Here is a 23,569-nt window from a genome sequence, read left to right on the forward strand (position 1 = left end):
CATAAATATATTTGTATTTTCTACAATATTTGAGCTGTAGACTGTAATGGGTTTTCTTTTCCTGTGTCTTTATACATTCACGTTACATAAAATCTTAGGAGCAGACAGTTAAAAAAAAAGGATAATTACCCTTAGCTCCTAAATAAGTGTTTCTAGATATGTATTTTAAAACACATAAATTAAAAAGAATGTTTAAAATGTTGTAACAAGGTGTTTTTAATTTCAACATTTTCCCCTTATGTAATATAGACATAGATGTATACACATAAATATATATAGCTAAATGCAATGAATGAAAGCTCTATTATGATGATTATGGTCCTCAAATTTACTTTCCTGATCTTTGCTTTTGTATGCCTTTAGCTTTCTTAAATCCACCACGTTCTCCCAAAGGGTCCAAAAGAGAAAGTAGTAAGTCTGTTACTGAGGCCAGGAAAGAGCTGTGCAATGTTTAAGTCACATAAGAAGCCTGATTCAAAGGTAATGGTGATTTTTGAATTTCCAAATAGTAGTTTTCCTCTTTAGGTGAAAAAACGTCTTTTTATTCCAGATACTGTAGATGCGATTCCTTTCTTTTGCATCTATACCCATTAACTTACCCTCTGTCTATGTAACTATTCACTAGCTACTGAAAGTTCCACTTAAATAATCATGAAGCTACTTATAGGTGATTGGAACTTTTAAAATATATTTCAAACTGAACAAATGATGTGCCTCCAAAAATATCTCTTGACAATCTTCAAAAGTATTCCCACGAGTCATTCTGAATTGTTCAGGTAGAATAGGGTAACTAATGTTGTAAGTTTCTGTACAAATCTTGCTATTATTACTGTTTTTTCCTGTGTCTCCTGTAAAGGTGTGGCACCCATACATGTCAGGAAACAAAAAATATGACTGAATATACGGTATGGGAAATTTTCCTGAAATGTATATTCTAAGGCCAGAGCTGCAGAGAGCATATAGTGACATAGAAACATGAGATTCAAAATATGCCTTTTAAAGGAATTTCAAGGGTATTAATTTTCTGTTATTTCTCTAGCATTTTTAGACCAGTGCCCTTACAGAGTTGTAAGAATTTCTGCTCATCTTCAGGCTTTGGAAATACAATCAACACATCTAAAAAGTCTTTGACTTGGGAAGCAGAGGTTTTAAGCCAATTGGAAACAATGTGACAGGACAATATCTGTTTAACCTCAGAGCCTTCTGCTGTGGTTTGTGGGCATCTCCTCTCTTCTGCTCAGTCTCTGTTCATTTCTCATTTGATTCTTGCAGCCTGGACATGGCTGCTGTACTTATATTTTAAAATCTGGATTTTAACATTTTAACAAACATTTGGAAATATGAAAGAGGGCTCTGGTTACATCAGAGAGAAACACAAAAGTAGAGGTTTCCATCTCCCCGTTTGCCTGTCAAGTTTATGATGTTGAAGTTCAATAGGAAGGATCTGAATCTTCTTCATCCCATTGGGCACTAGGGGGAAAAAAATCCCTTAGGCTGAGTTGCACTGAGTTATTCCCCTAGCTGTCAGTGTTTCCTAAGTGGAGAAGTACAGCTCCACATGCCAGACTGTGAGGAGCTTCAGCTGGATTTCCTCTCTTGAGGCTCAATGACTTCTCATATTTGAGCATCCTCCAACAAGATTCAAAAGATCTCTCCTTTCCACTTAGAGCTCCTCAATGTGTAGCATGTTGAGCTTATTTTTTCTCAGCAGTGTAATTTCATGAAAGCTGAAGATATTTCAAATCTGCCTGTATTTTTCTTACTGCAGTAACCTTTCTGAAATGTAAGTAATTGGCATTTTGTTGTGGTTATTTTGGTTTATCAATTCATGGAGTATAAAATGCCAATCTGAAACACTTGTGGCATGGCCAAAAGCAAGTCAGCCCTGTATCTTTAGCTGGTAAGAATAAAAGGAGTGGTTTATGGTTTGAAGGGAAAGTACTATTGTGGGGAGGCTGCTTATTTGCATTCACACTGATGCTTTATAATAAAAGTGGTTTTATATATTTAGAAGCATTTGACTGGTATTATATTTACATACAGTAGACAGGGATCTGTTTGCTTATACTCATAGTTTCCTTTGAGGTCATGACTGGTCCCATTGTTCTGAATGCTGTGCAGACCAAAGCGAGAGAAGCTTTGCATGGTCAGATGTTCAGCATGAGTGCCTTGTGTGTACCTCATGCTGCTCCATTCCTTCAGATTCACTAAGTGTTTCATTAACTTGATAGTACTTTTGTTTGTTTGCTGATGCCTGTGTCTCCTTCATACCGGTTTAGACTACAGATTGTCAATAATCTGCAGAATTAGTTGGATTTTAATAGCCTTTCATTGCCTTTTTTTTTTTTCCCAGAGGAATAAAAGTAAAACTCAGCAAATCTCATAAGCTCTGGTGCTTTAGCATACTACCTCTTAGGTATTTATATTGTGGGTTTTTGGGGAATTTTAATGTAATTTTTCATTGAGATTTACTTATTTTTCATGAAATCTGTAACCTTGTATTGATGTATCCTGGAATACCAGTCCTTGCCACACTGAATTCATACTGGGAAGTTTACAGTCAACTTCCTGGTTATAATTTGCTCATCTCTTTTAATAAGTTAATAGTCTCTCTCTTGTCCAGTATGAGTGCCCAAAGCTGAAGGGGAGGAAAAGCAGCTTTTCTAGACAACTCTGTAGCCCTGTGTGCATGTTCCTCTGTTCTATATTTGATACTCAACAGATATCTGAGGCGATTGAAATTGATTTGGAATACCCTGAGAGCTGGTCTTGAAAATGTCTTCTTATTTTCTTTTTCTCTTTGTAACTCATTCTGTTTTCTCTTTTATTTTTTGTCTCTCCTACTGAAGTCATGCAATTATTAGACTGGCTGTTACATTTCTAATAGATCAGTTGAGTACTGGAAAAGACAGAGGATATTAGCCTTTTCACATTCAAATGTGTCATATACAATATATGTGGTTCTATGAATAATTAATTTGAGTGAAAGGCCTGTCGAAGTATGATTTCACTGAGTGAGAAATAGCTTTTCATTTCTGGATTTCTTGGCTATCCAGTTTGCTCCTTGTTTTTTAAAATGTTCATTGAGCATTTTCAGTCCAACGGAAACCATTGGCAAATCCTGATTCAAGTAGCAAAATTCATATTAGGTTTTCATTTTAATTTAAAAATATGATTTTGTCTGTTCTATTTATCTGCCTTTTGCTTCATCCTCCTGTGTTCCCTTGCTTGGATCTTTAGGGCTATGTTGTCTTTAATGCCCCTCAGGTGATCAAACATGTTGGTGCTTAACAGATAATGAGAGTTCAGGCATTATATTGAAAAATGAGCTATAATTTTGCCTATATTACTTAATTCCAAAAGAAATGGTGCTGAGCTTCAGATTGTTGTGCTGGAAATTATAACTCCATGGTCAGAGAAAGCAAGCTGTTTTATTGTCAGGGGAGCAGGAGCCTGTTCACCAATCAGCAGTAAAACAATTTATGGGAGGAGTATTTGTTTCTCCAGCAGAAAATAAAAACTGTTTGCAGGGTATTGTAGCTAATGACAGGAGGGATAAATCATGCACCTGCAGAACTCCTGGTATACAATAGATATAACATTATGGGAAGGAAATCATAGCTTTGATAAATGTCCTAATCCCACGGTGAGGCTTACAAAAGCATGCAAGCCCTTCCACAGGAGCTAGTGGGAGAATGGTACATTGCTTAGTTTTGTTGGATTTATAGAATTCTTCCCAGTGGCCAAACGTGTTTCATAAATGCACTGCATTCAGTAAAGTAAGCATTTTGTGTACATGAAGGCTTGTAATATGCATGTGATGCTGGAATCAACACTTGCCCTATTGCAGCCAAGGAAAGAAATTTGGCTTTTTATCATTTGGTTGAATTGTAAAAGTGATGTTGGGCTGCAAACATTTTTCAGTTGTTCATAAACATTTCTCTTCTCTGGTATCTCAGCCTGGATTGCAGTCACTGGTTAATGTTTCAGATTTCCTTAAATTGTCAGCCAGTTGTTACTCTTGGGATTGTCTAAAAAAAAGCTATGTATTTCAGATCTAGTGTGAAGAAAATGCATTTTATATCCAAGACAGTGGTTGATTTATTGTTCGTGGAGTAATTCAATATATATGAAGTAAACAGATACATCAGAAAAAATGTTAAGATCCTGCAGAACATAATGAAAAATACCTTTGGGTACTGTAAAAGGGGAAGGAATTCAAGTGTTAATGAAATAATTATTTTTCTCCCCAACCTATCAAAAAATAATGAGTTTCGCAATAGATGCTAGCAGTCTGTAAAAAGTCCCAACTTGGCACACAGGTAAATGCTAAAATCAGTCATTAATGTGTAAAGCTCCTGAAGTTGTGTTGCAGTTAGTGTTACACAGAAAAATAAGATGTAGGAATAAGTGGTTTGTTGACTTACAGCAAAATTGATAGAAGATCACTGTGTACTTGGAAATGTGATCCTAAGGAAATACATTTATAACAATTTTTTTTTCCATTTTTGCAGCACCTTGTTTTGTTCTCTGGTTTACCAAGGGAATGCTATAAGTCCCAAATACTGCTGTGTATTTTGCAGAAAATTCCTTTAAGAGTGGCAACAGGCACATATGAAACAGGAATTCTTAGACCTAGTAAAAATATTACTCTGGAAATCTGTCAGTGATATATTTTGTAGGTAATCAACAAATATCCTTAGTAATAGTGTTCACCAATAGACTCTGATCTAGAACAAATTCTTTACCTCTGTGACTTATGTGCTTAACAGCTGCTGGTGGAAGAACATAGTTTTCTCCAGTCATTTTGTACAGATGGGCTGTACATGCATTCATAGGAATATGAGTGGTTTATTTTATGTGGGTGACTTCTTTAGAAATTAGAAGTATTCGGGTCATCTGTCAAAGGGTCTTAGCCAGTACTATCTTACCAGAATTTACTAGAAACACTCAGTTCATGCTCACCGTGGCTTAACACAATGCTTCAGTGCTTTAAACTGTAACCATGATGTTTTAAAAAAGGCTGAAATAAATTTAACAAATGCCAATGTGATTTATTTTCAGAAAATAATTACTTAATGACCTACCATTACAAGGCCATATTCAATGTCCTTCTGAGGTTGTTATGATTTAAATTTATGACAATACATTGACTAAATAATATTCTGAACAGAAGAAACTTTGACATGGCCTTATTTGGAGTCAAGATATTCACTGTATTTAAAAGTAAATCAAAGGTTTAAACTAGACCAAAAAGAATCCCATCTAGCAGAAATACATTTTTACTCCAGTTTACTTTTTACAAACAAGGTAGCAAAGATAAACAAATAAAAAACATACGTTTTGGAAAGTCACCTTTCATTTTCCTTTCTGTGGAAGGCAAACATACAAATAAGTGGTCCAGAAGCAGGAATGTCCCCATTCCCTGTGGCTTGGTACTACATCGGTAACAAAACCATTAGAGACATCTCTTAGGCATGCAAAATTCCTTTTCTTATTCTGGAGAAATTAGTTCGAAGTACAGGAGCATTTCTTGAGACTCTTGGCCTTTGCACTGACTTTGCCTGCTGAGAATTTTTGGAGAGGGATGTGTGTACAGAAATTCACTGAAACCCGGTGGTCTTTTAGAGAACCACGAGGTAACAGCGACTTCGTGTGTTCCACACAGCTGCTGAGATGTTTTAAGGTTTTAATCTGGATTACCACTGGCCTGTCTCCTATTACTAATTCTTTGCCCCTGGTGTGGATGCTATGGTGGCAGAAAACCAGCCTCTTCATGGCCTCTTCCTCAAGCTGTGAAGGCCTTCATTTTTTCAGCTCCTCTGCTCACTCTCCTGTAACTACAAGAACAACGTTTCATATTTTGCCCAGGAAAAAATGCTCTTGGGATTCAAGTAACAGTTAAAAGTACAACATGAATTACAGTGTTGTCACTGGAAATGACAGCAATTCTAACCAGAAAGTGTGAAAGCCACATATATTTTGTTTTCAAGGCATAATAACTCTGGGGGAAAATAATGAATGGCAAACTCTTTCTGGAATACATTCCTTGAGTTATTTGAGACCTATCCTAAAAAGTCTCTCCACTTAGCCTTCATACAGGGCTCCAGCTGTCAGTATTCCAGCTGTGCCGACCTGGGTCCCCTTCACCTGGCTGGCAGGGAGCCTGCCTGCCAAGCAAGGCTGTCCCATGGAGAGCATTCCTCTCACTTACTGGGCAGATGGGCTGCAGATCCTGACTTTTGGCGTGGTATGGGCAAGCTCTCAGTGCTCTTGGATTCCCTGGATTCACAGAAACCTTTCGTGCATGCTGAGGTATGAAATACAGCCTCATCATTTCTCTGTGGTTTCAGTGGAATGCTATTTCTCCCAATTGATCCTGTTTTTCCAGGTAGAGCATATTGAGTTTCAATCCCATGTCTGGAAAAACAATGTTATGCTCAAATTTGGTCATGTCTCTGAAGTTTTTTAGTTTTTTTTTAAAGGTTATGAGACAAACTTGATAAACTTGAAATCTACAATGACCAAATATTAAAAACTCATTTCTTACTTAAACAGATGGAATCTGGTCCTGGACTGTAAAAGATTTGCAAGCTATAGTGAATGATTACATTGGGAAAAGTAGAAGCACAAAATTCCTCTTTTCTGCCATTAAAAAAACCCTCAAAACCAATCTACAATATCTTCTATGTTTAGTTTTTGCAACAACCCCAAGAGGAAAAAAAACCAAACAACCTTAACTCTTCAATTTCCCAAATCCTTAAGATCTCTCAGGTGGATTTTGTGATGAACTAACTTCAGATTTGGTTTGCCAGTTTTGTATTTTCTCTGAGCTTAAAAAACCCCGCAACATTTTAGCTCAGGCAATAATGTTCCACGGAAGCTATTTTAATTTCTTACTTTAACAGGTTATAGGAAACCTTTGATTTCTGTGGGAACAGTAGTATTTTGTAAAGCATCCAGACTTTTAAGAGCATAGGACTGTGCTTTGCATCATGGCCTGATCCAAGTACAGGCATAGAGAGTTTCTGGAAGCAGTATCTCCAGAATGGCAGTTTCTCTCCTTGGCTTCTCCCATCTTCTGTAATCATTTTAGCATCCAAAATGAGGTATGTCAAATCCCACGAAGGGATATGGGAAGACAGTGGATACCCTTTCAATCACAATTCCTTTCAGAAAAGAAAACCCCAGAAGATGCATCTGAAGACAGAACCATTCTATAATCAAAATCCAGGGGACAGAAAACAGCTCAAATTGTGTGGGCTAAGAAAAGAACATCATAGCTCTGTACAGTTGCTTTTAAAAGGTGAGGGAGGCTGAATTCAGATGTTTACACCTCTTCATCCTATTTGTTTGTTGGTCTTCGTTTTGTTTTTCTGAAAGTCGATGTTAGTCAAGCGGTAGCATGGTGGAGAGCATTTGAGCCCCTCTCTTATTTTGGAGCCCCAAAGCCAATAATAATCAGTGTCTTGGCATGTTTGGCAGAAAAGTGTCTGATAGATGTACTAAACCTTGCATTTGACATGATGTAGAAATTCAGAAGTTAGCACATAGTTTTCCTGTTAGTTTACTGCATGATAACACTGCAAAATGCAATGCAAAAGAGTGGAGATGGGTGTGATGACATGAAGACTAAGGCTGTGTCAGAACTATCAGCTTTGTTTAATGTCCTCGTCAAAGGCTGTGCTTCATCCACACATGAATAGAATGGTTGCTAGTTCTTACATCCACTATAAACTTCTTTTAAAAAATTGCCACCATTTAAAATGTGCACAGTGCTTTTATGATAAAAAAGTATTTATGTTCCATAAATACCGTGTTTATTTTTTTTACTGTTAGATTTCACACATCAGCTATTACAAGAAGTAAAAACCAAAAGCAGTTAAGCTCTATAAGTACTAATAATACTAATAACACTTCCCACTTCACTCATGCTTATGTCCAAAAATGTTCAAATCTTTACAAACAGAAGGAAAAGGTTACTTTAAAAATTTTCAAGTAAGATTATCCATACTTATAAATCGGAGAAATTAAGGCACACGAAAAAGGAAAAAAGGTTACATTGTAAAATATGCTTAGACTCTTAAATTTTACTGATCTCAAATTTATATTGCGTTAGGCCTTTGGGGTATAAAGGTACTGGACTGACTTACTCTAGGAAAAGAAAATTCTCCCCTTACTTGATAACATTTCTTGTTTCTGGCAAGACGTAGCAAGAAGGGCAAAAGGTTTTGTGGGTTTTTTGGGCTTAGTTTTCTGTTTAGTTATGGGTTTTGTTTGTTTTAATCTGATAATTTTCTGCAGAAGTTTTCTGACGGAGGGTGAGTGGATTGTCCTAGAAGTGGCAGTGGTGGTCTGTCATTGACTACCTAAGAGCTATAAATCAGAAGTTAGGATTACGGGGAGAGGTGATTCTTTTTCTTGGTGGAATCAGTAGTCAAGGGGAAAGAGACACATTTCTAAATTCTGAGTAAAAACTCACATGCCACAAGACCTGCCAGTTTGTGGTGAGTGTATCTTTGCTGGCCACCAGATGCCCATCCAGAGGTTCTTTTACTCCCCCTCCTCAACAGAACTGGGGTGGAAAATGAGGTGGAAAAGCTCGTGGGTCAAGATAAAGACAAGGTGATCATTTAGCAATTACCTTCACAAGCAAAACCAGGGAAAAATAACTTACTACCAGTTAAAATAAGTTGCCATAGTGAGAAGGAAGGGGAAATTATGACAATACCCACCCCTTCTTCCCCCTGGCTTTTTCCCAGGCTCAGTTTCATTCTGTTCCTGAGTCTGAGCCTGCTTCCCATGCCTGCGGGCACGAGGAGGTTGGATATTTTCCCTCTCCTGCTCCTCATGCTCCTCCTCTGCTGTAGTGTAGGCCACAGTTCCTTCAGGACATCTCCACCTGCTCCAGAGTGGGTTTCTTCATAGATCCTGTCCCACACTTGCTCCTGGAGGGCTCTCCAGAGGCTAAGGAGAGCCTCCTCACCCTCCTCCTGCTCTCCCTCGAGTCCTCGCAGTCAGGTTTCTCACTTTTTCCCTCAATCCCAGGCAGCGTTTTGCTCTTTTTAAAATCCATTTTCCCAGAGGCAGCACTGCCTTGGCTGCAGGGCTCAGCTGTGCCCTGAAGTGTGTGGGTGGCTGGGACTGGCTGTGAATGGCAGGGGCCGCCTTGCACTGCCAGCACTGGGCACCACTGTCCCCTTCCAGCTCTCCCACTTGGTCCAGTGATTTTTCCTCAGCTGCCTGTTCACTGTGCTGAGAAGGCTGCAGAGATATGGAGTGTTTTGTTGAGCAGAGGACACCTTGAAATCAAATCATCAACTTTTGGAGTCCCTGGTCTCACATCCTTGCTCCTTGACCACCTGAGGGACCAAACTGTCCTGGGACTTTGTGGCTGGTGGTGCAGAGGTCTCTATTTTCTGGCAGACAAACTGCATTTCTTCACGATTTCAAAGCCAATTATCCTGTGTGTCTCCACTGACTTTTGTTTTGTTTTGCTATGTGTTTTGGGTTTTTTCTGGAGGTGATCCAGCAGCAAGAGAGCAGCTTTTATGGGTTCAGACATGGTGGTCCCTGACCAAGGCCACTCAGGGCAGAGGGGTCTCATCTCGGGAACCTTTCTCCCATGGCTCCCGGCCACCCTGAGGGGGAGTGGGGTCTGTGGGGTCTCACTTTGTGCCTCTGCAGCCTGAGAGATCTGCACGGGTGGGACAGCCTGTGCGTCCTTGGTGCTCTGAATGCCTCACTGTTCCTAATGCACCCCGTGTGGGGTAGGAGCTGGATGGAGCAATAGAAACAGGGCAGAGGGGCTCAACTCTGTGCCTGGATTTAACACCGGGGCTGAACTGTGCCTCCAGCATGGGAACAGATCTGTGTGGCACACAAACAAAAGCCAGGCAGCAGTCAAAAGGCTGTCCAGCAACGCAGGCAAGCTGTGCAAAAACCAGGCTCATTTTTGCTTCTATTCTCTCATAAGAGAACAGGTATTCTGTGCATCCGTGCAGTTCCAGTATCACATCTCTCCTTACTGTAGTGGAGCTCGCTGCCATTGTGAAAATAATCAGTTAACAATTATCACAGTTGTCAATGCACCTTTACATCCCATCAGCCACAAATACCTTCCACTGGTCCATACAGTGAAAACTCATCAGAAATAATAGGAAAAAGCGAAGTTATTATTAGGATAGAATAGCACAATGTTCACAGAATATTCGATGGGGGATCAGCTTCTCAAGAGAAGTTAATAAGCAGCCACACTTGAATATCTGATGTTTATGAAGGGGAGAAATGCACACAGAAAAGTACATTAGGGCTAAAAACCTACTTGATCTGGCCGAGACAAAACCTAGCCTTCGTCTCTTATGTAGAAGCAAGTTTACCAGGGCCCAGAAAGAAAGATTTGTCTTTGAGGAGTGATCTGAAAGATAAGTAATACGTCAAAGGAAAGAAAATGCGGTTTCTGCTCCTTGGGGAAAGAGGGTAAAAGGGGAAAGAAAAAAAAGAAAAACCCCACATTGAAACTCCTCAGGTTTTTTTGTTTTGTTTTTCTTTTTTTTTTTTTTTTTTTCCCTAGCTGTAGCTATAGCCTCCTTCCTTTGATTTGTCATGATTTAAATTCATACAAAAAGATTTATTTCAAATAAGCCCCTTTAACTGTAGGGGCAGATATTTTTTTTCCCTAAAGCCTTTTGTAAGAACAAAGTAACCACTTGTCACACACAGTGACTAATGAGAGTTTAGTGTGGGTTTTAGTGTTCATTCATACTCTTTGTGTTCAGCTAGTCGTAAGTTAAATCTTTAGAAATCACACGGCAGGAATCCTTCTCTTAGGGGTGGGGGCGGGAGGCGAATCTGTCGAGATATTGAGAGCTGGTGAGCGGAAACTGCTCTTTTCAGGCTTCCTAATCGGCGGCACAGGAAATAAACATATGCAGGAAGTCGTTTGGCCTTTTCTTGAACTTAAAGTTTATACAGCAATTGATAACTGAGGCAAACTTTGCGTACTTAAACTTCTGAAAATTAAATTAAATGAAGAGGGCATGTTCAGCCCATGCCAGCATGGTCTGTAGTTTCTGCAACCAGCTCATCTGAATAGAGTATTAAAAATTGGAAAGACTACAGCATATATATTTTTGCAGCTAGAATGTGTCCTTGAAACCTTTTTGTATGTCTTCTCTGTGTCCTCTTTTCCTTCCCTTTCTCCGATTCTCTCCCAATGAAACTGAGCTGAAGCACTGAAATTAAACTGAAAGTCATGTTTATGAAGCTGTTTTCCGTGCTTCTACACCAGACTCTGCTCTTTCATTCTTTCCCTGACCTTGTCATTTATCTTGTAAGCACTTCAGGGTAAGGATGGTCTTGGATCATGAGAAACACCTTGTTTGATGGTGGCCCATATTGATATTTGGTTAATGCTACATGTATGATGTATAAAAGTTGTCTTTGAAAGGAGGGTAAAAATAAATGAAGTGTCATTCTTGAGTATAGCTTTTGAAATTGATAGCATCAATTTGCTAACAGGGACATTTATAAGCATTTCTAAGAAATATTATTTGTGTTCGTATTTCTCGAGCTTTCACTGTATAAACAAGGTCACCATAAATTTAATGCTCTAAAAATAATAGGTTTAGTTTTATAATAACTACAATTAGTTGGGGTAAATTTGCATGGGAAATTTAGAACACCTTTGCCAATAAAAAGAAAGCAAGCAAAACCTAAATGAAGAGCAGAATATGGAATAAAAAGTACATTTGCATGTCTTTGAAGGCCAACCTAAATACCTGCTAAAAATGCATTTGCTCCTATGCATCTTCTACTCTTTTGAAAATTGATTTTTTTTTTGCTGCCCTAATAAACAACCCCTAACACTGCAGATGTTTATTAGGGATGTTTTTTTATAAAACAAGGACTAGAAGCAGAAAGCTTTTAAAGTAAGCAATTAAAGTAAAATGAGAGAAGGACAGAAAGAATACATGTGGCTTTCAGATGAAATTATTGAATTTAAAAAAATTCAAGATTTTGGAATTTTTTTTTCCTAAGTAATTAGAACATCATGAAATTTTATAGTGTGCTTAGAAGGTTGCATATTTGATAAGCAGCTTTGTGATGGCTCAGCCTTAGCTAGCCACTAGATGGGATTTCAAGTCTCCAAGAAATAGATCTAAACATTGGCACCAAACTGCCATTTACTGTAAAAGGGCCATAGCTGATCAGTTGTTCAATAAATGTCAATATAATAAAAAGATTTGGAAGTTTCTACAATTAATCTTGGGATTGTACCTTCTACACATTTTCAGAACATTGCCTTACTTCTATCACTTATCAATTGTCCATTTGATTTACATACCAGCCTGAAGTCTAATAGCCATCAGTCTTCCTTTTGGGCATTACAGTGACATAGCTCTTTCACTGATATCTTTGATGGAATCCATTTTTTTGCTTTTCCCAGCTTCTTACAGGAAACATTCAAGTTAGTTCCAGACCTTGTGGTATTATATGTATGCACAATGATGATTTATAGCTGCATTTTTTGTATTCTACCCTAAAAGCTATTTTTACGTTGCATTTCTTTCTTTTTTGATAGTCCAGCTCCACAGTGAGAACGTACCAAAACAGTAAATCGAGAGTGACCATGAGCCCTGGCTTTAGCTCCCAGTGGAATAGCAGCCAACCTGCTTGGAATACATACACCTTTCCAAGAGCAAGCTTGCACTACCAGTCTCATGCTAGCTACACCTACTGTGCTGGACATCCTGCTGTAAGTAATGAAAACCTTTTCTGCAGTTACCTGAATGAGCTCTGTGGTTCCCTGCGAGGTGGAGGCACTCAGGGGCTGATGGTTCAGCACCCTTTTCAGTCTTTATGTCCCATGCCAGTCAGAACAGCTCACATGTACTAACCCTAACGCTGAAAAAAAAAACATTAGAATGAGTCTTAGACATAAGCAAATGTGAAAATTTTATGCCTCAGTACAAATTAATATATTTTTGTACATTTAGCATTCTTTTTCCTTGCATGAAATTATTGTTGTATGCCTGGGTTTTGGTGTCAGAAACAGCCTGGAAAGCAGTATTACAGATGGCCTCATTTCTGTTTCTGGTGAGCCTGTAAGATGAATGAATTATTCTTTCTATTTCAGACATTTTAAATTGTGTGGATTAGTCAGAGAAGGAGAGCATCTCTTCTCATCATTAGATTTGTTTAGGCTCACTACTTTATCATTAATGTGATCACTGGTGAACATAGAGTCTTGTTGCTAAGCAAAGACTACTGGTCTTCTGTAATTGCATGAACTGGTGGCTAAAAAGAATGGGGAAGGGTCACTCAGTGTTGTGTGTTTTAATTTGACAGTCATGAAAGGGTCACAATTATAGGCTGATGGTGAGTTTTGTCATATTGGTGCTGTTGACTGCTTATAGCAGAGCCCTTTCATTCATGTAGTTTCTGGTTTTGAAAGACCCCAGGAGGGTTAACAGGAGAAAAATCTCATTAGCGTAAGAAATCTTCCTTTCTTCTCCACTCCACACTTCGTTTTTTTGATGTTTGGATTTGAACTTGGCTTTTGACGTTTGGTTATAGAACTTCTCAAAGGACATAACGTCTTAACTTCCTGCTGTGTGTACGTGATGAAATTTTGCCATCCTATAGTAAATTCCAGTAGGGAAATGGGAAAGTGCAGCTTTTGGTACTGAATGGAAATTGTGCCATGCAGTCTTACTGCAAGATCTTTGTGATTTGATTTAGATTTGCTATCTTATACGTCCCAACAGACTTCTGTCTGGAAGTTTGGGTTAGAAATTGTCTCAAAAGTTAGCATGGTAACTGAAATAAAGGAGAGGAATAAATTTGTAAAATCTTACTTTTTCTCTGAGATGATGAGTTCTCAGAATAAATTAAACATCTCTATGGATTCTTCTGTTTGCTCACTTCCACTATGGTGTCATTGAAAATAAAAACTGTTGTGAAGAAATAAAAAGTATTTGGCATCAGAAGGGCATAGATATTTTCCTCGTTTAGAATGATGGCTCAAAAACGTCCCATGACAGCTTAATTTATCTTAAACAGTGGGTATTCAAATCATTAACTGCTCCTTAACTTTGATCATTTAGAATAAACACTATCCCCTCTGTGGCTCAAGCTTTGACTCTGCTTAGCAAAAAAGCATACAAGAAGAATGCTGTACTTCCTGGAAGAGAGCTTAAAATTTGAATTGAAATTTCAATCTTCTCAAGCTACTTCCACAGTTCCTCTTTTCTTTTTTAAGACTAAAGTTGAAGGTAACCCCACTAGAAGTGTAGTACAATATTTGTATGTTGTACATATACAATCTGTACAATATTTGTTTTCATTAGTATCCTAATATGTAGTCACTGGAAATGATACATCAGTCTGGAAGTTGATTTGTCTGATGGCTGGAAAGCAGAGATTTTAGATTTTGCAGAATTGCATAAACCTTTTTGCAGATTGGTCGATTAGTCCTGCCCTCAGTGTCCCTGGGTTCAAACATTTGCAAAACTTGTCACATTTCTTGGTTCCAGCTCATCTGAGGAGCTCGTTTGCAGGGCTACTCAGCAGAGATGGGACAGATTCCTTAAGGTGGTAGTACCAGGTGGTAGCTGTACCAGGTTAGCTGCCATTGCAGTGCCTACTACTGTGATCCCACACTTTTTCCATACCTTCCCTACTTCTGTATTCTCTGAGGGTGAGTCCATAGGCAGGGCCTGGGCAAGGCACTCCAGGAAATTCAACTCCTCCTGTCTGCAGCATCAAAGGAAGTTCAAGTTTCCAAGGGAAAAAAAAGCCATAATATTTGGTTGGATATCTGTTTCATTGTATATGATAAAGTTAGAATTAGTCTGGTTCCTGTTTCTAATTTGGATTTGTTTAATCTGGGCTCAAACCAACCTTTTTATGGTAAATGACAACAATAAAAGCTGGATACGGGGGAGCTCCTTTATTCGTGAATCTTCCCAGTATTACATGCTCAACATGCTACTTTACTTCAGAGGATTTTATTTGCCCTCATCTGACACAGGTTCACCAGAACAAGCTGTAGATTGTAGAGCTGTATGAAGCTGTTTCTGCAAAACCTCCCACATGGAATATGTCTAGAGATCATTGCAGTTCCTTGACACTTTGGAGGCTAACAAACTTACAAGTGCTTTGCAAGTTCAAGGCAGACAAATGTCAGGGAGTTGGATCTGCCCTTGAAGTACTTAAAGATATTAGGCCCTGAAGACAGCACCAGGAGAAAAGCTTTGGATTTCTCTACTGTTTGGAGAAAAGCTGAAGGAGATAAAAAAAAATTCATTTTAATTGGGCCAAATGTAACAAAAAAAAATCAATTCTCTAATTCGCTCTCTTTTTTTTTTTTTAATCTAAATGAAAGAAAAAAATATCTTACAAAGTGCAGTGTTAAGAGACCCTTATGACTCTGGCTGGTCCTGAGTATGTCAGAGCCAAAGGTGGGGTTTTTATTTTGTTTTATCAGAGAGAACTCTTGGCATCTCTCTTCCATAGCTCTGCAATCATTGATTAAAAGCAGGCTTTCCATCCTAGGAGAGAAAAGAACAGGAAGTTTGTTTAAACAGGGTAATTTTTCAGCTCTTGAGTTATCTAAGGGAAAAACACACTGCTTATCATCCCAGTCAACAGTGCAATGCAGTTTTTGAACAAACAAGAAGGTGCTAATTTCTAGCTATACTGGGAAGCAGGATACCCTGCAGGATCTGTGTATACTAATATAAATGATAATGTGGTAGATGATCCTTACATAGTAAATGATTTTTGATATTAGGGGCTTGAAATTCTCCTGGCATTCACATTCAGAGGCTTGCAGCCAGAAAAATACAGCATGTAGTGCTCAGAATAGGAGAAGACACCTAGTCATCTAACATGCTTTTCTCTTGAACTTTCTTCACACAGGAAGATAAAAAATAGACAAAGTAATTCTGATTTTCCCCACTGGGCAAGATAGGAACCTTTGAGTGATAGTGTCCTTTGAGCACTTTCATATCTTCATGGGTAGGTTTCCTACCCATGCTTTTTTAAAAGTCTCAAAGACTCACTTTATTTCCCTTTCTCCACATTATGCTGGAAGGATGAATTTCACAGATCTTCAGAAATCCTGTCCATTGAATTATCTCTAACAAATGAAGTATTTAGACTGTACTGTTGTTTTTTAAAAAAAGAAACATCTGTAAAGTGAACAAATAAACACAGATCTCATCAGCTTTGAGTATTCCAGCTGAACTTGTACGGGAGTCTTTTACACCTTTCTTGGATATTCACGTAGCAGTTTCAGGTACCTGCCATGCTCACCTTTGTAAAAGTCAGTCCTTACTTATGAAGGAATTTGGCCATGTGATACTCTCTGATGAAGCAGACAGAACTGTTACAGAAAGTGTTTTCAAACCTGCAGGGTTTGAAACCTTTGTTGTGATGCCCATGGGATGATGAATTTAGCTGTGTGTATTAATTTCTCCATGTGCATACATCTCTGCAGCATGTGAAATGCCTTTGAAATCCTCATATAGATACCCAACCCAGCATATGTAAGACTTTCAGCTAGAATCTATTCTACACTCTAACAAGATTTGGTCATGCTCCACTTGATCAGTGACAGCCTTCAAAGCATGATTGGTTAAATCTGTAGAGTTATTATTTGGAGCTCTACACATAATGTTTACAAGCTGTTACATCTGAGATGTCATATATGGATCAGACAATCAGTTTGCTTAGCAGTCCCCATTCCAACAGCCTGTCCCCAGACTTCTTTCTACGGCTTCTTTAAATGCGTGATTGCTTCTGAAATTATGCTGTTAGTTGGGATGTGAAAAGCAGAATTAAAAAAAAAAAATGTGATGCAGAGTGCTATGACGCACCACAGGCATTCTTTCACTCACTTCTCCAAGCCCTAGTAGGATCTCAAATCTTTAATCTTAGAAATCTAGACCCAGTAGAAGGAGCTGTGGCTCCTTTCACACATTTCCGCTGACAAACCTTGGATAGAAAAGCAGAAAGGGAGCAAGGCTGTCACTGTGGACAAGTCTAATGGAAGGGCTTACTCACTGTCAGCATGACTATGCAGAGTCCATCGGAAAAATTTCCAGTTGCAGGTAGGTAAGCCTCATTGCTGATGACAGAACTGCCGGACTGCAGCATTGCACAGCTGTAATGCTTTATGTAAACTGACTGTTCTGATCATTACCACACAAATTGGATTACCATCTGTAGTGAGCTCTCAGTGATTGACTGTTTTAACAACTTATTTTGTATACATTTATAAAATTAGAAAACCTGCCATTTTTATGGGATTAGATAATACAATGTTTAGGGACCACCTGGGGGTGTGAGATACAATTAGCAATTTGTCTATATACCTATATAATGGCTAAACTATTAGTTTTAAATGTATCTATATATAGTTTATATATATATATATATACACTTAAAAGTTTATACATATATATCTATATCTATATCTATATATATATATATATAACGCAGATCAAGCTTTTGACTAAAATCTTTGCAGAATGATGTAGGAAAGTTCTCAGTGCAGGGCTGGAGTTGGTTATCAATCTCTAGTTTTCTGATGTGATCCTGTTCTCTGAAATGTAAACCTAATTAGGGAACACATTTTTTTAAGTGAAATAGCCTACTCAAGTTGGTTCTATAACACCACAATAAGACTGACAGAAGCAATTTACTGATGCATAGCAAATTCACAAGATAGACCATAAATGATGTGACCATACATTATAATGCAAATATAATGTTTTAAGAAGCATCTTTCTTTAAATTCAGGAAGTATGCAATACATAGTGCAGGTGCCCTATTCAGAACAGACCTTTATTTCTCTAGCAATATAAGTAGAACAGATCAGCAATCAAGTTTGGTTTGTGTTTTTTTTTAATACAAAGATCTTTCCAGTGAGTTATCCTTTTGCCCCTCTCCTTAGAGAAAGAGACAATGCTAAGAGTGAAATGCTTATGCAGTATAATCCTGTCATCACTAATTTCTGAAATATCTGTTTAAACAAAAGCTGTCACTTTCTGATCTGACTTGAGCCTCCTGCCTGATTCATTTTGTAATGTCACGAAAAGTGGATTGTGGATTTGTGGAGTAGAGCTGGTCTGATTAGAGAGGAAGAAACTTCTTTATACACATGCACATCCTTATAATCAGCAATGATAGAAAAGGAAATAAATAGTACAGTAGGCATGAATTGGAAGTGTGTCTCTAAGAACCTCTCAATTACACTTGAAGTTCTGAAGTCTTGGCTCTCTCTGTCCTTAGTGTTAACCCTTTCTTACCTTCATGGGCCTTTCATGTGAGATTGCTCCCTACCATTCTCTAGCCAGTATTTCTTTGATGCTACTGGCCCTTGTCATTGTAATGGCCACAAATTAAAAAAAGTGGAAATGAGCGCAAGAAATTATACACTGTTGAAGGATAATTGAAAGAAATATCTGCCAGATGTCACTTTGGCCACAGTCTTACAGTATATGAAGTGTAAAGGATGTGTTTTGATCTTCTAAAGTTGGTTACAGCCCCAGCTTTCCCCCATTAGTTAATCTGGGGAAAGATCAAGCACTGGCTGGAAAGAAGTAGGAAAGAAAGTTCCCAACCAGAAGTAAAAGATACGTGTATCACGAGAAGCTATTTTATATAGTTGCTGACATTTTCCTTTTGAAATTCTGCAAGAACAAGTGAGAGTGTAAAATGAAGAGGCAGTAATTAAAGTGGGAATTAAAAGGATGACATCTCCATTGCTAGGTATCAGTTGTTCTATATGAGAGAAGCTGTGCCAGTTAGGAGAAAAATAAAGAAGGATTGTGGAGAAAAATATTTTTAACTGATGTTGTAGCTATCAGGTGCAATGAGTAACTTAGTGATCAGCTGCAAATCCATATGCTAACTGCTGACATAAATTATTTATTTGGTTTATCTATTACCTCCATCTACAGGAACAGAGCCTCAAAAACATGAACTTACTAGGTCACAAACGTAAAACACATTTTCACTGTGGCTTGGCTTCTTTGGAGAAGAGAGGGTGGAAATTTCAAACCCCCAAACAAATATGTCTCTTAATTAACTTTTCTCACCATCTGTGCTTACTTATAGCTGAGGCAAGCAGTACCAGTGACTTGTGAGATTGCTTTCAATGCTGCCTCTTTAGGCCAGCTTTTCAAAGCAGCAATCACATGCAGTTAATTCTGATCAGATCAGCTTATCAGCTCAGTTCATTGTAGTACTTTCATAATAATTCGTGTGTGACAGTCCATTAGAACTTGGCCAAGCCTTGAAAAAAAAAATCACAAAATCCACCAATGTGTTTTACATTCAGCCTGTGAGTTAACCAGCATATTTGTTTTGTGTATTAAGCTTTGAAATGGAACTTTAGTGAAGGGTTGTAGGGAAAAGTCACTAGCAATATAGAACTCTAGCCAAAGTAGTTTACTGTATTTTACCTCAAAGAGTACTTTTATTCCAAAATGTGTACACGATGCTGTAATAATTGTGTTACAAGCTGCCTGTGGCTCTGCTTGGCTCCTGCAAAGGGACAGTGCTGTGGGTGCTGCCTGCCAGATCTGAGGAGTGTGTGAAACTGCCCACGCGTGGTTCGGGTGGGCCAAGGGAGTTTTTCCTTTCTGGAGTACTTTTGGTGGATGGCAATTGCAATTTGAAGTTGAACTGCTCTGCTCCAACAGGGCAGTGACTCTCAGAGGGGAGGGAGAGCACTGATAACACAAAACCTTTAAACTGACTTGCAACAAATATTTTTTCAGAAAGTCTGGAGAAATGGAGAAGTTCCACGTAATTGAGTTTAGAGAAGTTTGGTTTCAGAATTCTGATTTTTGTGTGTAAATGTTGTTTTAATGTTATTTTTTCCAGTATCGTCTACTCATTTACACATCACACATATTATATTTTCTCATTGTTTCTCTTAATGTTAACAGATTAAATTAAGAATTTTGTAGATTAATGTTTGTTGATGCCTTTTATTGATTTGTTTCCTGTGTGTTACTTAACAGAAAAAAAATCAAATTTTCTGCAAAAAACACAGGACAAAATATATATTTTTTTCTCAGCAATTAACACTAGCAAGATTGGGGAAAAAAATCCCCTGTATATAACTAGTGCCCTTATTTTCGAGAAGAACGATTTCTTCATGGGTAGTATAATTGAGATCTTTGAAATTACTAGAAGTACCTATATATATGCACAGCACTTATTTATTGGTAAAATAACTATTGTTGGAAAGTTTCTCATCACCTTCAAATGCTAATAAATTCAACTGTTTTGGAGATGGGAACTTTTTGTTTATAAACAGACTCTATGGGAATTTTCTTGCTGATTCTACATGTTTTATTCTTGTGTACTGAAGTGGAAGAAGACACAGAAAGATGGTATTTTTAATTGACTTTAAAAACCCAAACCAGATGCTGGTTTTTTTCTTCCTTTCCCTTTTTTTTTTAAGAGAAGAAAATTCCCTAAGTTTAGACTGTAAAATAGGCTTGTAGGAGGCAGTAAATACAGATCTTAGTAAATGTCTGTAATTTACAGCTACAGATATATATCTACCTATACATATCCCTATATGCATTTCTGTCTGTATTCATGACTGTATGCCTATATATATGTATATACATGACCCAGTGTTTGTTTTGGTTTTCTGCTTTAATTTAGCAAATAGGAGGTGTATGGTTCTAATTTAACTTCTCCATCTCATTTTCAGTAAGCCAGACAGGTTGTCTTTAGGATTTGTTAGTTAAGGTGATGAGTTCCTTCAGGCTCCAGAGAAAATCCTGGTATTAGGGCTTGACAGTAGATGCTACAAACTGCCAACCTGTCACATGTTTGGAGACACCTGACACTTTTTGAAAGATTGATTATTGCAAAAGGCCAGCAACTGTGTTGCTTTCATTTTAAATAATTAACATGCTCAGGCAACTTCCTTGTATTGCAGCCTGCAAGGGTGAAGAGTTTTTGTCTAGTCTGAGCAAATACTACTGCAAATAATTTTGCTGATGGACTCTTTCTCTTCTCTCTTAATTTAAATTGGAATTATTGATTTAATATAAACCCACCCAATTTAGTAAAGGCATAAAGGAGGAAATTTTCCTTTTGCATTTAGACCTATCTCCTTGCCTTGAGGATTTATTTACACCAGGGATGCTATCAACAGCACTGTCAACAGTGACTTCTGTTTACAAAGGGACATGGAAGAAATGCATGTCTGTGGGAAATATTGATTTGTCAAAATTGAAATGTTCTTTTGATGACATTTCAGGTTTTTTTACCCTTGACAAATTTCAAATATGCTTTACTGTAAACCCAAATGCTGACCAAAGGTCATTTGTCCCTTGCTTATTTCTGACATATATTCCACCAATGATTTAAACACTCTGTTGAGGGCACATGAGCTAAAAAAGTTCAAAATCCTAGAGTTCCGTGCATGACCATGCTTAATTTGTTAAGCAATCTAAATTTTCATCTTTGTCACCTTTGTTGAAATGTTTGCTCTTGCTTTTTTTAGCTGGGTTTCTTCTAAAAGACACACCTGAGAGACATTGTGATCTATGTGTCTGTCTTGGGCAAGTTTTTCATTAATTTCTCTACTTTTGTCCAGTTTTGAGGTTTCTGTGGGAGAACTCGATTTTGAGGAGACTGAAGGTGTTGTGTGGAAGGCATCACTCTTGAAGGAGGGAGCTGGAGTTTTTGAGAGGAAAAAGAGAGTTCCACAAAATAAATGGCTTTATTTATTTCTGAAATCCAGGGAACAAATCACAGTGCTGTGTTGACTTTTTCCATGATAAGGACTCTATTGACCTCAGATTTGTATCAAAAATACTATAAAAGAAAGTCCCTGTCCCAAGGCATGTAACTAGATGAGACAGAAAATAGGAAGGGAAGCAGTGACACTGAAGGGGATCCCACCCAAGGTCCTGCAGCTGTTGGAGGAAAAGAATGGCAGTAAGCTTTGGTTTTCACTCAGTCCAGGTTTGTACCTTATCTGTCAAACCAGGCTCTTTCCTGTATTTTTTCCAAGTGTATAACTAGGCAGTGTTTGCTTTAGTTCTAAAACCTGGAACTATAAGGTGATGGAAGTGTTTTAGTGAAGCACAAAAGTTCTAGCTGAAAGCAGGTATGGTTAGTTATGTTCCTTGCTTTCCACCAGTGTCTCTCTTCTATGTTGCATCAAGTTCTTATTAAGGATATCAAATACAGATATTGGTGCTTTTGGGAAAAGAGACTTACTTCCTGCAAGGGCATCACTCCTCAAGGCATCACTCCTTTGTTTCCTTTTTTTCTGCTTTTATTTTATTTGGGGGCTGTCAATATTTTAATATAGTTTTCCATGGCATTTACCTTTTTAGCTGTAAAATGGACTGCCTGGATTCTATCAAATAAACTGACTACCTTTAGGTTTCACAAGGAACAGAATATTTTTCCATTTATGTACAAATACCTCTCTTCCTTGGGTAGACAGTCAGTTTCCATGCAAGAGGAAAAAAAATTTTAAGGTTCTGGAAATATTACAAAGGTCTTTGCAGAGATTCTCTACAGTATTTTCACCTTTCATGCTTTTTTTCTCATCTTCTTGAGCATTAGTCCTCTGGCATGGTCAGGTGCTAGGAATTTCCTGGCACCAAAGGCAAATGCTCTGTTGAAGTTCTGTCCTTTTGCCCTGGTGACCTGTCCCTGGATGCCTGCCAGCACGGCTTGCTCTGCTGATACTAGAGCTGCTGCAAATCTCTCTGCCAGCTGCTTGCAGTCAGGGAGAGCAAAACTCAGCCTTTATGTTAAGCATGGTCACAAAATCTTTATGGTTGGACTCTGTCTTAAAGGTCTTTCCCAACCTAAATGATACCATGATACAATGTCAAGGTTGTCAGGAATTCCAGCATCTTCACTTCTGCTCTGTGCTACGTTCTCCTACTGCATCTCTGTGTGGTCTTGGAAAAGCCATGTGGTTTTATTTGTTCCCCCATCCTACTTTATTTTTTTGTTTGCATCATGCAAATGAGAACATTTGCTCACAAACACTTGGATGTGTCATTGAGCTTTTTTACTTTCTGTATTGTCAATGATTTATTGGAAAAGTAGGATCTTTTAAACTTTTAGAAAGCACCTCAATTTTTGCTTTGTTATCAGGGCAGTCTCTCTTTGAAGACTTAATTTTCTTCAGAAGCTGCACTTGTAGAAATCCTCATATTGTATACAGCTGGGTGAAAGGTTGGATTGAGTTGTTTTCCTGCCAAACTATAAAGTGATTTTCTTTTTAAATCTTTCTTTCCATTTGGCTGCTACTTAATGTCTTTTGTCTGCTTAAGGAGGACAGGTGCAATTATTCACCTCTGAGTCCTGGGAAAGAAATAGTAATTCAGCATGGTCTCTTAGAAAGGAATGTAATTCACTGCCCCACATACAGTACATTATGCAAGACAAACAGAACTGTGAAAGCTGTAGCATTGTAAAGGAGAGCATATGATGAACAATGGCTGATACCAAGTCAAGCTGTTTATCTTAATATTTTGTTTGGGAGTTGGAAAGTAAAAGA

General features: G+C 38.0%; 1 protein-coding gene across 4 annotated transcripts in view; it reads left to right on the plus strand.

Annotated features, from left to right (window-relative positions):
• RBMS3 (RNA binding motif single stranded interacting protein 3) overlaps positions 1 to 23,569 on the plus strand; it is a 701,354-nt gene that overhangs the window by 198,674 nt on the left and 479,111 nt on the right. For all 4 annotated transcript variants that reach the window (XM_088164438.1, XM_088164432.1, XM_088164435.1 and 1 more), the window contains one exon: positions 12,584 to 12,757. In XM_088164438.1, the coding sequence (XP_088020564.1) occupies positions 12,584 to 12,757 (174 nt within the window). The remainder of the gene's footprint in view (positions 1 to 12,583; positions 12,758 to 23,569) is intronic.

Source organism: Sturnus vulgaris, chromosome 1, assembly GCF_052056855.1.
Source record: "Sturnus vulgaris isolate bStuVul1 chromosome 1, bStuVul1.hap1, whole genome shotgun sequence".
In the NCBI taxonomy this organism is placed as follows: domain Eukaryota; kingdom Metazoa; phylum Chordata; class Aves; order Passeriformes; family Sturnidae; genus Sturnus; species Sturnus vulgaris.